Source organism: Pelophylax lessonae (genome assembly GCF_965119305.1).
Source record: "Pelophylax lessonae genome assembly, chromosome: 9".
NCBI classification, from domain to species: domain Eukaryota; kingdom Metazoa; phylum Chordata; class Amphibia; order Anura; family Ranidae; genus Pelophylax; species Pelophylax lessonae.
In genome coordinates, this window is record NC_138776.1 from 61,538,218 (window position 1) to 61,555,782 (window position 17,565).

Here is a 17,565-nt window from a genome sequence, read left to right on the forward strand (position 1 = left end):
ATAGTCACATGGATATTTCCTCTCTTGAAATCTTCTTAAAGTGGTTCTAAAGGCTCAAGGTTTTTTACCTTCATGCATTGTATGCATAAAGGTAAAAAACCTCCTCTGTGCAGCAGCCCCCCAGCCCTCCTAACACTTACCTAAGCCCCATCTCGATTCAGCGATGTGCACAAGAGCCTCGGCTCTCCGGGGACTCTCCCTCCTCTTTGGCTGAGACATGGACAAGCAGAGCCAAGGCTCAGGAACAAGCCTGCTTGGGTACCCCCATTGCAAGCTGCTTGCTCTGGGGCACTCGGCAGGAGGGAGGGGCCAGGAGTGCAGGAGGGGGACCCGAGAAGAGTAGGTTTGGGGGTACTGTGAAAAACCATTACACAGAGCAGGGAAGTATGATATGTTTGTTATTTTTAAAAAAGCCTTTAACCTCCTTAGCGGTAATCCTGAGCGTGACTCGGGGTTGGTTTTTCATATCAGGAGCGGTAACCCCGAGTCACGCTCAGGGTGGATTGCAGAGAGCGCAGCGGTGTTCTCTTACCTTATCCTGGCGATCCAGCGATGATCTCTCATTGCTGTGACCGCCAGCCGAGAGTCCCGCCGCTCCTCCGTCGGTCTCCGTCACTCTGATCACTTCCTAGTTCCGTTCCCTGCAGCAGCAATGCTGCATGGGAGCGGAACTAGGGAGGGAAATTCAAAAAAAAAAAAAAAAAACATTGCACAAAACACATTTTATATTTTATATATATATATATATATATATATATATATATATATATATATATATATATATATGCATATATATATATATATATATATATATATATATATATATATATATATATGCATATATATATATATATATATGCATATATATATATATATATATATATATATATATATATATATACACACACACCAGTATATATATATATGCATATATATATATATATGTATGCAGATATATATATATATATATGTATATATATATATATATATATATATGCACACACACATTAATCTATATATAATATATAATGCATGAATTATAATCTAATCAATAATATAATTTTATTATATATATTATATATTAAATAATAAAATAATATTATTAATTCGATTATAATTCACGTGTTTGTGTTTCAAATTTATCACATCTGGGATGTCTACTAGACTCTTGTTTTGGTCAGGTTTAAGTCAGTAATTACTAAGAATTGTAGGCCTATAATACATAACGCCAAATTTCCATGAAAAGAATTGTACCGCTTTTGGTATGTAATTCCTGACATAATCATACCGCCAGGGAGGTTAATATCATTTTAAACATTTATGTAGACCAGCGACAGAGGGATAGTTCAACATATTTTTAACAAATATATAGTATGGAAGTAATTTCTAATGTGACTTTTACAAGTGTTTGTTTTATCTCTCAAATACAGACTAACTCCTATATCTGAAAATCAAACACTGACATCACTGTCCCAACTGAATAACTGCCAAGATTAAATGAATTTATTATTTTTTATCAGTCTAAGTTAAATAGAAGTCATTTCAGAGAGAATAGCTTAAAGTGCATGCAAACCCTATTAACTTCTCTTATTTGTTCCCCTTTGGTCTTTTAAATATACAATTGAAATCCTTGTGTTATCTCTGTTGGATAAGTCTTAAAAAATATCTGTTGATCCTGCCTAAAATCCACTGACGCATTTCTACTCCGACTTTGCTTCACTAAAATGTCAAGTAAGAACGGGGGTTGTTTGCTAAGCAACACAAAAACTTTCCCACCTACAATCTCCTACATAAAACGTGTAGTAAATCAAAGCAGTCACAGTGGATGGAAGGGTTTACATCATACAGCCCAATTTGGGGTAACAGACCTCTGGGTAGTTGGTCAAATTAACACAGGGTAAGTGAGAAGAGAGAAGTCATTTGGGTTAACTCATTTAGCAGAATGGGAACATGCTCCCTTTCTCGGTTCTTAAAGAGAGATTTTCTCATCCCTCATACATGTAATTTTACAACATCCAATTGCACCATGCTATTATAGCCAAGGGTGCGGAGACTCCATAAACTTTATCACTAACTCCAATTTTTCATTTAGTTTCCACAGTTGATCATGCAAAAGGCCTTATATCCCAGTGTTATAGAATGCTATTGAGTAAATAGTTGGATAGATACCCCTCCAAAGGCCCATACGTGCTGGGAGACTGATGTGGGTCAGCTATCAGGGGACGAGTGGGAGGATGTGCTGCAGGCAGTGGTAACTAGTTCACTCATTTCTTCACAAAGATTGTCCCAGTTATACTGTATATAGTACTGAGATCTCATTTTTCTCCAGCTAATCTTCATGGTATGGGCATACTCACAGACCCCCTGTGCTATAGATGTAAATGTGACAGAGGTGACCTTAATCACCTCCCTTGGAGGTGCCCCAAGCTACACCGCTACTGGATGGCAGTCCTGGGTACCCTTAATAGGGTGTTCCAGTCTGTGGTACCTCTTGACCCTAAATATTGCTTGCTGGGTAATATCAGAGGAGCCCATGAGGGTAGCTTTTAATTGAGCCCTCTTCCAGGCCTGGAAAACACTTCTGCTTTGGAAGTCGCCCAAGCCCCCCACACACCAACTATGCGTGACACATATGGGAAACACCCTTATCTTTGAAAAATATGTCTACCAACATAGGGGATGTCCAGGACAGTTTGAAAGACTATGGGCGCCATGGTTAGACACCCCTGGACTCCGTGTGAATGTGAACCTGCCCAAATGCAGGTACTGCAGTGTCCTAGTCGACCAACATAATACCAACAAAATATCTATGCTTTTGTCCTTCGCTATGTCTATTGTACACTAAATTGGGGATATCTTTATGTAATGTATTGTGCTTACGTGAGATGTATTTCTTTTCCCTTTTCTTTTTGCCTGAGGGTTTGTGTAATGCTGCTGTGGAAAGTGTTTTTATGTCACCGGACTGTATTTGACTGCAGAGATGTATAGTAACTAAGTAGAACTACTTCACTGCTGTACTTAAGTACGGAAAGGCGGCATCTGTACTTTCCTGGAGTAGAATTTTTTTCTCCTACTTCCACTTTTACTTCACTACATTTTTTCGATGATTTCAATACTTCTACTCCGATATTTTTTTTTGTGCTGCATAGTTACTCGTTACAATTATAAAAATTACCACTGCCAGAACAGTAGATGGCAGGTTTCATGAAGCTCAAAACATGTGTGTTATAAGCGCATACGAAAATAAATGCGACTGTATGTATGAATAAAAGCTGCATTTGAAATAATAAAAAACATTATGATGTTCAAACTTTTGACTTCTTTCTTTAATAACTACATAACACAGTACTTGTACTTTTACTTTCAGTACTTGAGTAGCAATTTTTTTTCAAAACTACTGGTACTTTTACTTTCAGTACTTGAGTAGCAAAATTTAAAAAAAAAACTACTTGCAATACTTAAGTACAAAAAATGTTGAATACTTTAGTACTTCTACTCAAGTCACTTTTTGATAGAGTACTTCCACTTCTACTCAAGTCACTTTTTGATCGAGCACTTGTACTTTTACTCAAGTATGGGTTTCGAGTACTTTATACAACTCTGTTTGACTGTATACTGTTTAATAAAGAACCTGTTAGACAGAGGAAAAAAAACGTCAAGTAGTGTTATCAATTTATTCCAGTTCTCCTCTGTGAACTACAGAACACCCTTATTTATGTTATAGGGATAGGGAGGGGGGAGGGTTCTGTAGTCCAGTTCTAGGGTGACATCACTGCTCCTTGATAGGTACAGTACAGTAAGTGTTGTTATCCTAGGTCAGGAAGTGGGTTACTAACAGAATCATCAGTGGAAGATAAAGGAAGACAACTAATGCAGCCACCACATCTATGGGTTAAGGTGCAATCTATTAAATATTTTTCTTGGGTTTAGATAAGCTTAAAGAGGGGAAAAACAGTAAAGGCTATTACCAGAAGAAAATATGGCATCCAAGCATATGATTACTCAACTCTTCATTGAAAAAAGGGTTTAGAAGTGTTCTCTTTAAATATAATATGAAGGGACAAGGTGACAAGTTCCCTTGATACAGCATCTCCATGCCCCTACAACCCAATGATACTATGCTGCCCTGTAACCATGCTTTCTTTTGGAGCCCCCAGGGAATTCCTGGTATTTTCAGATATTGGGGGAACATGTGACCTTCTCACCTTCCTCCCAGAATACCCTGCTCAGGCCTGATTGGTAAATTGCGGGGCCAGGACACTTAAGTTGGGGAAAGAGAAGTGGTCATTAACACTCTGTAGGTTAGACTCTGAGTGGCAGGAAAGTGAAGGAGAGTATCAGTGAGTAGGGGAGCCCTATGATAGGTCCCTAAATGGGCAAGTTGACAGATCATTCGAATTAACACATCTAAGGATTATGTACTTGCCTTTTGCCTAAACATTTGCAGAGTTATATGATGGGACTTCCATTACCTTAAGATTCTCCGGAAGAGGTTTATTCTGCAGCACTGCTACAACAGTTAAAGCAGCGATTCCCAAGACAAAGAAAACTCCAAGGATGAAAAGGACCTTCTTGTTCCATGTCTTCTGTTTTGCAACTGTGACCAACCAAAGGAAAATTGTGAGTGAGATATAAAAATGAACATTAACTATTGCAGATGGTGACAGAACAGAGGTTTATAGATCAAAGAACCCCAATAAGCCCTTAGTTCATTAACAACTGACTATACAGGGGTCCCCAAACTTTCTAAACAAAGGACCAGTTTACTGTTTTTCAGACTTTAGGGGTCGAACTGTGGCCAGTGGGAGTTGAAAATGCCCCAGTGTAAGTGTGAGTAAACATTGCCACAGGCTTGGTGGTCAGTGGGAGTAGAAAAATTACATAGCACCTGTGGTCAGTAGGAGGAGGAATAGTGCCCCATCATTGATGTCAGTGTGTCAGTGGAAGGAAAAGTGTCCCATCTTTGGTGTCAGTGGAATAATGGTGCCCCATCATTGGTGTCAGTGGAAGGAACAGTGCCCCATCTTTGGTGTCAGTGGAAGGAACAGTGCCCCATCTTTGGTGTCAGTGGAAAGAACAGTGCCCCATCATTGGTGTCAGTGGAAGGAAAAGTGTCCCATCTTTGGTGTCAGTGGAATAATGGTGCCCCATCATTGGTGTCAGTGGAAGGAACAGTGCCCCATCTTTGGTGTCAGTGGGTGTAATATTGTTCCATTTTTTTATATCAGTGGGAGGGATAGTGCCAGATCTTTGGTGTCAGGGGAGGAATAGTGTCCCATCTTCAGTGTCAGTGGGAGTAACAGTGTTCCATTGTTTATGTCTGTGGGAGGAATTATGTCCCAATGTTGGTGTCAGTGGAAGGCATGGTGCCTCATCAATGTTGTTAGTTGGAGGAATAGTGCTTTGTATCAGTGAAAGGAATAGTGCCCCAAGGCCCGAATAAAGGCAAGGTAAGGGCCACATCGGGTCCACTGGCAATGGTTTGAGACTACTGGTCTATAGAATTGTCATGCCTTATCATACACAAGAGAAAACAGAATATTTATGTACACATATCATAAGGGTTAGTGGCAAATGAAGAAACAGCATTGCTTGTAATGGGCCAGCCAGAAAACAAATGACACCTTCATCTTATTTAATAAGCTAAGCAAATTGTCACTTTACAAATTTAGCACTGACTTGAAAGAAATATGCAAATAAAGACATTTGATTTTACGCCAACTTTTCTGGTCTGAATATTGTTCCAAGTCATTACTGAAGCCAATGGACATTACCACCAGGCATCTAGCATTTTCAGAAGAAGGTCAGCAATGGCAGACCCATTTTTTCTTAGTAGCTCTAACTGAAAAAAAAAAATTTATCTTCAGTTATGAAGTGCAGTGCTCAACATGTGGATGTGAATGAGTCTACAGCAGCCTACATCCTATCATATAGAGCATGTAATGAAAGTTTCAGAACAGGTGGAGAGCAGAAACAAGCATTGAATGATGATACACTATGTGGCTGGATTATTCTTCCTTATAGATCTGGTTGGGGTATCATTAAATCGGGGAAATTCCTGGAGACATGTGACACTGTAGAGTAAGCTGTGGGCAGACTATCTTACCTAGCAGGCTCAGGACAAATCTTCTTCTTGCCTCCTTATTACAATGGGCCTGACTTGGGTCAACTTTATACATCACCTAATGTCATTATAATTATACTCTGTGGAAAATGTTTGTGCACACCTCGTCATCACACCACTATAAGGCCAAAATATGCAGACACCCCTCCAAGTTCTTGAGTTCAAAGTTTTCCAGTGAATGGTAGTGTAAATACCACAATATACAAAGACACCTTAGACAACTGCACATGTCTAACCTTGTGGCAACAGTTTGAAGAAGGCACTTTTTTGCGCTAACATGAACCTACCCCTTTGTACAAGGAAAACTCCATAAAGACATGGTTTGACAAGTTTGGTGTAGAGGAACTCGAGAGCCCTGACCTTTGGATGAATATGAATGCAGTCTGTGATTCAGGTCTTTTCATCCATCAACCTGACCTGAGAAATGCTATTTGATGAATGGATCCACATTTCCACAGACATACTCCAAAATCTTGTGGGAAGCCTTTCCAGAAGAGTGGACACTACCGTAACACCAAAAGAGGAATCAACTCCATTTTATTACAAATGGTTTGGAAATGGGATGGCCAACAAGCTCATATACTGTAGGTGTAATAGTCCCACAGACATGCTCCAAAATCGTGTGGGAAGATTTCCTAGAAGAGTGGAAGTTGTAGTTACAGTAAAGGAGGGACCAACTCCATAATAATGCCTACAATTTTGGAATGGGATGTCCCAAAAGCTCATATACTGTAGATGTAATAGTCTTACTGTTGTGGAAATTAATGGAGTTTGGAGCATAGCAATTCGTACGGTGCGCTGAAATCTTCACTGCGCTGAAAAGTGCACTTGTGGATAATAATACGCGCCAAGCGCCATTAATCCCTTATACTGAAAAGTACAATGTACAGCTCTTTTGTATAAAGTTATCCTAGCGCGCTCGGCGACAAAGAGAGAGACAGACACATGCTGTATCACCGTCGATGTCCATAATAGCAGTCCTGCTTAAGGCAGGGTCCTGTTTATTTTATAGTCAGAGAACAAAAGGGGGTTACAGGGGAAATGGCATCAACACAACCAATTTACAGACATGTATACTTTCAAAAGTACAATAGGAATGTAGAGTGTATGTTTTTGGAGAAACACAGCTGTGTGCATGAGATTCCAACTGTCAAGTGAAAGAGAAACAAAGCACTATTGCTAAACATGGCTGCCAAACACTACCATGGATTCTCATTGACTCGGCCACGCTAATTCACAAGCATGCACTCCCCGTCATAACCTGTTAGAGTGAATCCTATATAATATAGTTCATAAAAACCATATTTGATAGTGATCGTGCTACTGTTCCAGTGAATGGGACTTTATCTGCAAAGGACAATAGCAGCAGTATTTCAATCATGCGAATCAAGCATAACAGAAAGCTACCAGCCATTAATCCTGGCAAACAAGCAGATATTATCAAAATTATAAGAATTCCATATCACAAACATATCTCCGTCAGTGAATACTGGGGCCCCGGCTGGCTGATATACATTTGTGCTGTGGAGTTCGCCTTGCACTGCCATAGATCCGGACCGGCACCGCCGATATGGATGATCAGGCTACAAGTAGCGCGCAGTCTCCATTTAAAGGAAGGTTTCCAAAACTACAGGTCCTTCCTCAGAGCCAGTTAAAGTCATATTTGCGGTGCATAGCGATTACCAGTAAACTGGCACTGGGAGACATAATGTCAATTTACCTAAAAACACATTCTGAAAAATGTCCACAAAAATATTAATAGAATTTCCACAACACCACAGACACTCTCCAGAAATATTTGTGGTAAGACTTCCAAGAACAATTGGAGGCTGTAGTAATAGCAAAAGAGGGATTAACTCAAGCTCATATAGGTGTAATATTATGAAAGACACTGTCCACAATCTTGTGGGCAGCATTTCCAGAGGAGTGAAAGCTATAGTTACCGCAAAAGAAGGACCAACTTCATACGAACGACCATGGTTTTAGAACGGGAAGTCCAACACACTCATACAGCTGTAATAGTCCCACATACATACCCAAAAATCTTGTGGGAAGACTTCCATATCTTTGGTTACAGCAAGGAGAGACAAACTCCAAATTATTGTCCATGGTTTTGGAATGGGATGTACAAAAAGCTCAATTATTATGTGATAGTCAGGAGTTCACACATTAATGACCATAAAGTAAATATCAAGCTGGCACAAGGACAAGAAAAATAATCCTTTCCAGTGATAAGTTTCTTTTCGAACACTTTTTCCCATCAAGTATATTGTGTTTTTAAGCGCTGAATTCATTCCTATTTTTAGAGTGTTTATTTTATTTGTTCAAGTTTCTGGCAGGACAAAAAAAGAATTATGTTCATTTTTTGAGTTATATTCAGAAAGCAATCAACAAGAATTGTAAAATTAATATAAATGTTCACAACTTAAAAGAAAATTCCAGTTTTGTTTAAAAAAACAAAACAAAAAAACATAAAATATTTCCATTTCAGCCATGGTTTACGATTAGTACCAAAAAGAATTTCTCTTCCTTCAAGCCATGGCAACAGTACTCAGTTTGTTCATGGAATTTCTTAGAATTCTTATCTTTCTGCTCACACACTTGACCCACTGTATGTGTCAGAAGTTTCCACAGAGCATGAACTGTACAGAGAGAAATATGGGACTACAGTAATCCCCCGCTACATCGCGGTTCAGTTTTTGCGGTCCCGGTAATTCGCGTTTTTTTTTGTAATGTTATTTTACTATATAAATCATTAAAAATGAAAGATTTTTGTGTTTTTCATAGCTCTTGCTCTGTCTCTAAGTATCTTTTATGTGTTTAAATGAGTTTCTATTGTTTTAAAAGTGTGTTTAAAGACCTTAAAATGCTTTTACACGTACAGTGACAGTAAAAAAACATGCCTACAATGCATTTTAATAGGGTTTTTCTATTTCGCGGAATTTCACTTTTCGTGGCTGGGTCCGGAACGTAACCCCCGCAATGGAGGGGGGTTTACTGTACACTTGTGGACTTCCTTCTAAAAATGTTAGCTGCCTGGCAGCCTTTGGCTTCCAATATTCTGAAGTATGCAGTAAGTGACATCTGAATGAAGTCAGAATTTCTGATCTGCATATTTGTGGTGAATTAGACTAAGGATGTAGAGAGAAAAATTAAAAAATGCATGAACTATCTGTTAAATTGTGTTGTAACAGTGTAACTGTCTGGCCAGGTACTAATAAATAGAACCACAGTTCATTAGCGATCCTGTTGCTGGAAATCATTTCCCAGTATCATTATCAGTAAGGATGTATAAAAGACACTCATGTGCTCCAACGGTGATGCCTGCTCTATGGTCAAATGACTGGGGTGTCTCTCCATCCTTGTTTTTTTACTGGGCAGGATCACTAGTATGTCATGGCCCCTAGGGCCCTGTGAAAATGGTAGAAACTGCAAACCAGTACTGAAAATCCCACCATTTCAGTCACTGAGAAACATTAGAAGCTGGTAGGTCATTTAAAGTAGATGTAAATCCAGTCATTAAAATCTCATATTCTTTAACATGTCTACATCATTTCAAAAGTAATGGTCAATATGTGGAAATCTGCAGCTTTCATTAAAACAGTATCAGGTGATCCTGCCATAAAAGTCCCTCTGTCTGGCATTTCCTGTAATAGGATGACAACGTCCTGTCTTTGTCATCCAACTGTGCTCCTGCATTGTCACCCTTTACAGAGGCTTCTGATGGAGACTACAAGTGGCCCAGTGTTGTCACCATCAGAAACCATGCGAAGTACCATGCAATCATTACTAGCGTGCATGTAGACAGGAACAGGCTGCAAAGGGGAGATGCAACAAACAAAGAAAGGTGAAAACAGTATTCTAAAAAAAAAAAAAAATCAGATTCAGTCACTGTGCAGCTAGATTTTCCATCCTTGTAGGAAGAAATATTAAACCTGGGCAATCCAGGGGACACATGACACATCAGACTAGGCTGTGATCAGGCTTCCTTACCTAGTAGGCATGTGCTAAATCCTTTTCTTGTCCCTTTATTACAATGGCCTTGACTTGGGTCAACATTACACAGCATTTATTACTATTAGGATTATACTATATGACAAGACGTTTGTGGACACTTCATCATCACATAACTCTAAGGCCAAAATATGTGGACATCCCTCCAAAGATCAGAGTTTTCCATTAAAGGGTAGTGTAAATCCCATACAAACACGCTTTAGGCAATTGTGAACAAACTTGTGGTAACAGTTTGGGGAAAGCTCTTTTCTATTTTAACATGACTGCACCTTTGTGTACAAAGTCAGCTCCATAAAGACATGGTTTGATGATGGTGTGAAAGAATGCAAAAGCCCTGACCTTAATTTTTGAGATGGATTAAAAAATAGATTGTGAATCAAGTCTTATCTAACATTATTACTTAAAGCGGAGTTCCGGGCAGAGAAACGTTTTTTTGTTGAACATACCCCCGGGACAGTCAGGGCTAGCACATTCCACAATGGCTAGCCTCTGATCTGTCCCGGTTCGCACTTACCTTTTAGAAGAAATACTTACTTAGAAATTTTCTTCCACAGCGTTTCCATCTCGGTTGTGGGCAGCTGAAGCCGGCGCGGTCCTCTTCTCTGTCTTCTTCCGCGTCTTCGTGTCCCAGAATGCACTGCACCGGCCCCTCTTGTCACTTCCGGCGCGGCGCCGCATTCCTAAACAGCTTCTGGGCATGCCCAGAAGCTGTTTAGCAGGGGAATGCGGCGTCGCCCGGAAATGACGAGTGGGGCCGGTGCGGCGCATTGATTCCTGGGAGCTATGACGTTTAGCTCCCAGGAATCATCGCGAGGCAGGAAGTGACGGGGTGAGCCGCGGCGCTGGAGGAGGAAGCTGTCATAGGTGAGTATTTACGATCGTCAATAAAAAGGTGAGTAAACAAAAAAAAAAAAAATAACTATCCAATTCCTTTTCAGGTGCGGCATACCTAGCGGAGGGGCACAAAAAAAAAAAATCTTTTTTGTGCCCGGAACTCCGCTTTAATGGACCCCTAATTCCCAGACACACTCCAAATTCTTGTGCAAAGTCTTTCCAGAAGAGTGGAGACTGTAGTAAGAGCAAAGGAGGGACCAACTCCATAATAATGGCCATGGTTTTTGAATGGGATGTCCAACAAGCTTTTACTGTATAGATGTATTAATTCCACAGATAATCTCCAAAATCTTGTACAAAGCATTCCCAGAAGATTGGGGCTAAGTTAAAAGCAAGGAGGGGTCAACTCCAATTTATTGCCCATGGATTGTGAAATTGGTCTTTTAATAATAAAAAAAATTGCAAATATTAATGAAAAATGGTGCTGCAGCAAACTACATGTCTTTACAGATAGGATGTTCATATAATCTAATTTACGTGAGCCCAGGCAAAACTAAAATATCAATTTGTGGTAGAGATGACATTTAATAAGACAGTGGGGTTGATTTACTAAAACTAGAGAGTGCAATATCTGGTGCCGCTGTGCATTGTAGCTGATCAGCTTCTAACTTCAGCTTGTTCAATTAAGCTTTGACAAAAAAATAATGGAAGCGGATTGGCCTTTTTGCAGAGCTGCACCAGATTTTGCATTCTCCAGTTTTTGTAAATCCATCCCAGTGTAACTATTATGTGCAATGGGCATGAAGAACAGGCCACCCAGTAGCCTGGTTGTTTAGCCAGTTGCCCACTCAGGTGCCTAGAATTACAGCTTCGCAGGAACAGAGTGGCATGGCCTGAATTTATCCCACCAGGTCTAACTCATATACAGATTTCAGCACTTCTTCAGCCCATAGGCCTTATCGAAAATACACTTAGCCTGACACGTTGAAAGGTCTCCTTATCTCGGTGGTTCCAGATCTGCTCCCTGGATATGCCCTGCACAATAACTGATCATTGTATAACAGCAGCCCAGATATCCTTGTGAGTGTAGCTGTAGAACCTGCCCTACCACAGCACTGACAAGCACACTGACACCAAACCACCACCAAGACCCGAGTTAGCTTTTAAAACACTCCCAGGTATAGACTGTAAACTTTGCCACTTTGAGGCCTTCTCCAGGTCACTTGGGTGAAACAATAATACAAAATTTCTTTGACTTTTTAACTTCTTTACTGAAAATTATCTACATTATTGATAACCTAGAAGTCCATTTTTCTGGAAACCACATGATGTGCAGAAACAGTTTAAACCTCAACAATAGTAATTTCCAAGTCTTTTGGTCCCTGTGGTACAAAAGCTATAAATGAGGAGGTTTCTGTGATGCTACCCCCTCCATTTTGTCCCAAATGCTTAATGCTAATGCTTAATTTGCTGCGAATTCTGATCCCCCATTGCTGTCCAGATTTCGTGCAGGGTTGCCCATTGCAGGGAGCCCGCAAAAGGGAAAGGACAACACATGGAGTTCTGGCGCCACATATTTTCTTCTATTCCAAACACAGTATCTGAACTCTACTGTCAACTCAACCCACCCACAAAACAGCCTTGCACAGGAGGGTTGCAGGTAAACCCAAATCACTGGAAATATGGCAGGGGTTATTATAAACAAAAGGCTTGCTGGGGAGGCTTAGGCATGCCAGAAAATTGCTAGATTCCCCCATCAACACAGTTAGTGATGATGGGGGAATCTCTCCCGCTGGGATATTGTGTTCTTCTGGTGAGGGGGGTGGGGGGGCACTGAGAGCCATCTCTGCTGGGAGAACACATTGATTATTGCTAGTGGCTATAGCCACTGGTAATAATCACATGTAAAAATCCAATATGATGGTTGTACCCAAATCAATCGTTGGATCAACTTGGGTACAATCAGCCTGCCAATAGATGGTTCAAATCTTGGCCGGTCCCTGCTGAACTTACTAGCTGTGATTGGAATCATTTATGACCAGCTTTAAATTGCCCATATGTTGTACAAATATGGACCCATTCCTGATGAACCTGCCAAAATTCAAATCAGCAGATGTCCCTGTTGCAGCCTCCAGCTTAATATTCTTTACCTGATGGCCTAACAGTGGCCGTATCCAATCAGAATCAGTCACTATTTGGTTATTTGACAGCCAGCAGTCCAGCTGTCAAAATACAATAGCCGCAGCAGAAGCTTTATCCATTAGCACTTTCTAGCAGCACAGCGGATTCTCCCTTTGTATTTGAAGGGCATATCACTCCTACAGGGGCTAACTGAGCTGACCCGAAACTCTAAAACAAGTGTCGGCAAGTACGGCCAAGATAAATCCACAGTCCAACTGCAGTGAAGTAGTCCCACTGCCTGGCATCTGTTAATGTTGGCAACAGCCCAGTGTATACTAGGGATGTAATTAAATAATATTAATAGGATATACAGCAGATGCTCTTTGGGGGTGCTAGGAGATGTTTTGGGGTGCTTGCCTTCCCAAAAGCACCCTCTGCCAGTATATACATTTGGCTTTAGAAGTGTAGAAACGCATACTGCTGTGTTCCTGCTGAAAATAAAGCTCAGACTGGATTCAAATGAAGAAAAAAAAATGGCATCTGTTGGGTAGTCACAGGCTGCTGCACTTTGCATGGTCCTGTAAGTGATCAGAAAGTGCCCCAGTAAGTTTCCTGACATGGTTTTCATACACATGTAAAAAGAAACAGCTGTGGGACTACACAGCAGATCTACAAAGTTGTGCTAAATAACCAAGTGCTGTTAAGCGCGGTCCCTGCATATTAACGTGTCTGGCTGGAAGCAGAGGGGGCAATACCCTGCTGTCCGGTGGAATTATGTCACTAGAGTGTAAGCTGGGATTCCCTGCGGCATGGCGTTGCACATACTAACAATCTGTGCCATTCACTGCCTCTTACAAAGCACATTCTTTCCATCTGGATATGTTCGCACTCAGCCAAACACTGCGAGTGAAGAACAAGCAGAGCCCAAGATAGCGGCTGAACGGCCTCTGTCTCTTCCAGAGACATTTGCATAATAAGCAGGAGAAAAGGCCACTGTCCAGCTGCCATGACTGTAATCAACTAGACGTTTGTGTGCTCAGAACTATGCAGGACCTGTTCTAAAGGAAAGAGCATGTAAACCGTTCAACAACAGGAGCCAAGAGGAAGTGTACAGGGGGCATTTAAGGGAAGCATCTTAGACACTAAAGCCAATCTCACCCCAGATAATTTAATCCTATCATAATTGTAATTTTCAACAAAATGGAGATATTCAAGGACAACTGTGGCCATTGAAGTAAACTGCTAACCTCTTCTTCTGAAAATGCTAGTAGCCGTGCTGTCATATTGACCACTCTGCTTGTGGGCGGAAGGATGGATAATTCTATAGATCAGGTATTCCCAAACTACGGCCCTGCAGTTGTTCAGGAACTACAATTCCCATCATGCCTAGTCATGTATGTGAATGTCAGAGTTTTACAATGCCTCATGGGATGTGTAGTTCTGCAACAGCTGGAGGGCCGTAGTTTGAGAATCCCTGCTATAGATAAAATGAAAGCTTCTTTTTTAATACACAAATTTGGAAACCGCTGCTTGGCATTGCATGCTATTATTAACCACTTGCCGACCGCCGCACGACTATCTACGTCGGCGGTCAGCCCCTCACAGGCAAACTAACGTAGGGCTACGTTGCTTGCTTGTGAGGGTCTAGGGAGCGAGCGTGCGCCCCCCGGGGCGCGCTCCCGCTCCCGCGTGGTCACGGACCCCCCCGCGCGTGTGACCAGCGGACCCGATGTCCGCCGGTCACTCGGCGATCGGCGGGGGAGAGGGAGAATGTCAGGCAGCTTGTGTAAACAAACTGCCTGTCATTCTCCTCGCTGCAAAGACACTGATAAAACGGATCTGGTATGTAGATCCGTTGATCAGTGTCCTTACAGCTAGAGCCACAGCCAATCACAGTAGAAAGCACGCCCCTAGGGACACACACAGCCCCTCCCTTCCAAATAAAGTTAACCCCTTCACTACCAGTGTATTTTTACAGTAACAGTGCATATGTATAGCACTGATTACTGTAGAAATGTCACTGGTAACCCCAAAAGTGTCAAAAATGTCAATCAAGGGTCCGATCTGTCCGCCGCAATGTCGCAGTACCGCAAAAAAAATCGCAGATCGCCGCCATTACGCGTTAAAAAAAAAAACAACAAAAATGACAAAAATCTTTCCCTTTGTTAGTAAACGCGATAACTTTTGCGCAAACCAATCAAAATACGCTTTTTGCGATTTTTTTTACCAAACATAGGTAGCATAAAATAAATTGGCCGAAAATTTTTAAAAATTTTGATTTTTACATTTTTTTTTGGGGGCATTTCATATAAAAAAATGTGAAAAATATTGCTATTTTTGCAAAATTGACGCTCTTTTTTTGTTTATAGCGCGTGATCAAAAAATCGCACAGGTGATCAAATACCACCAAAAGAAAGCTCTGTTTGTGGGAAAAAAAGGACGTCAAATTCGTTTAGGTACAGCGTCGCACGACCGCGCAATTGTGCGTTAAATTCACGCAGTGCCGAATCGCAAAATACCCCCTGGTCGGAATGGGGGTAAAATCTTCCGGGGCTTAAGTGGTTAAGCTTACGATCTACCATAACACCCAGATCCTTGTCTACCACTGCAAGTTTTTTTCATAATAATAAATGAAAAATGATTGGGCAATTACTGAGTTTCTGCCAACTCACCTCAATAGGTGAGGTCACTGAAGCCAAACCTTTCACCGAAATACAAAAAATCTAGGGACACAGTAAGGAATGTGGCCATAATATACAGAAGCTGCCTAATGGACATACGTAGCTGCTATCGAAACAGTAAACTGTTTTAACCTCCCTGGCGGTATGATTCTGTCAGGAATTCTGTTCCAAAAGCGGTACAATTCTTTTCATGGAAATTTGGCGTTATGTATTATAGGCCTACAATTCTTAGTAATTACTGACTTAAACCTGACCAAAACAAGTCTCTAGTAGACATCCCAGATGTGATAAATTTGAAACACAAACAAGTGAATTATAATCGAATCAATAATATTATTTTATTATTTAATATATAATATATATAATAAAATTATATTATTGATTAGATTATAATTCATGCGTTATATATTATATATATATGTGTGTATATAGATATATATATATATATATATATATATGTGTGTGTGTGTATATATATATATATATACGCATGAATTATAATCGAATCAATAATATAATTTTTTTTATATATATATATGTGTGTGTGTATATATAGGTATATATATATATATATATATATATATATATATATGCATATATATATATATATATATATATATATATATGCATATATATGCATATATATATATATATATATGCATATGTATATATGCATATATATATATATATATATATATATATATATGCATATATATAATATAAAATGTGTTATGTGTTTTGTGCAACGTTTTTTTTTTTTTTTTTTTTTGAATTTCCCTCTCTAGTTCCGCTCCCATGCAGCATTGCTGCTGCAGGGAACGGAACTAGGAAGTCCTCCTACCGACAGACGAGCGGCGGAGATCTCGGCTGGCGGTCACAGCAATGAGAGCTCATCGCTGGATCGCCAGGATAAGGTAAGAGAAGCTCCGCTGCGCTGTCTGCACGCTCTGCCCATTGACCCCGAGCGTGACTCGGGGATACCGATAATAGCAGAAAATTCCTACCCCGAGTCACGCTCGGGGATACCGCTAAGGCGGTTAAAAGAGGCCACGTTTGTCCATTAATCAGCTTCTGGATGCTAGGGCCACAGTTCCTTACTGTGTCCCTAGATTTTTGTATTTTCACAATATCTTGGTCTCAGTTAAGGCCACATTCACACCTGAGCGTAGCGTTTTCGCGTGTTTTTTTACCGCGATTTACAGGTGTTTTTAGAGGCGTTTTTTGTGCAAGCGTTTTTAGATTGAATAGAGACCAATGGAAAATGCCTGTAATCTGCCTAAAAAGAAGCTCATGTACTTTTTTGAGCGTTGGGCGTTTTGCTCACAGCGTCAAAACGCTCAGATGTGAACAGGGGCCATTGAAATGAATAGGATTTGTCTTGTTGGGCGTTTTGAGAGCTGATCCTAGAGCAGAAAAACTCCCCAAAAACGTCCCAAAACGCCTACATGTGAACGGAGCCTAAAGTATAAAAGAACAGTCTCATTTTTACATGCAGCCAGGGGTCTTATATACCTAATTTCTGGAAAAGTGAGTTTTGCCCTGCCGTATTTGACGGGAAGTTAACAGTGGACAGAATTAGGGAGGCAGAATGGTAGGTTTTTAAATGCAAAGGGAAAGATGAAAAAATATCATAAAAAATGGGCCACGTGGCTTCAATATTTCCCTTGGATTTAATTAGCTGAGATGGGGATTATATAGCAGATTTATGTTCCTTTACAGAGATGTAACATATTTTTGAATTCCCCATTGGGTCAATATTCCCCTCCTAAGCGGGGAGAGTATTTATGAAAT

The 17,565-nt window shown here is 40.4% G+C and overlaps 1 protein-coding gene across 2 annotated transcripts in view; it reads right to left on the reverse strand.

Annotated features, from left to right (window-relative positions):
• The window catches only part of ENTPD1 (ectonucleoside triphosphate diphosphohydrolase 1), a 184,691-nt gene that overhangs the window by 63,658 nt on the left and 103,468 nt on the right, over positions 1-17,565 (reverse strand). For both annotated transcript variants that reach the window (XM_082269377.1, XM_082269376.1), the window contains exon 2: positions 4,473-4,597. In XM_082269377.1, the coding sequence (XP_082125503.1) occupies positions 4,473-4,597 (125 nt within the window). The remainder of the gene's footprint in view (positions 1-4,472; positions 4,598-17,565) is intronic.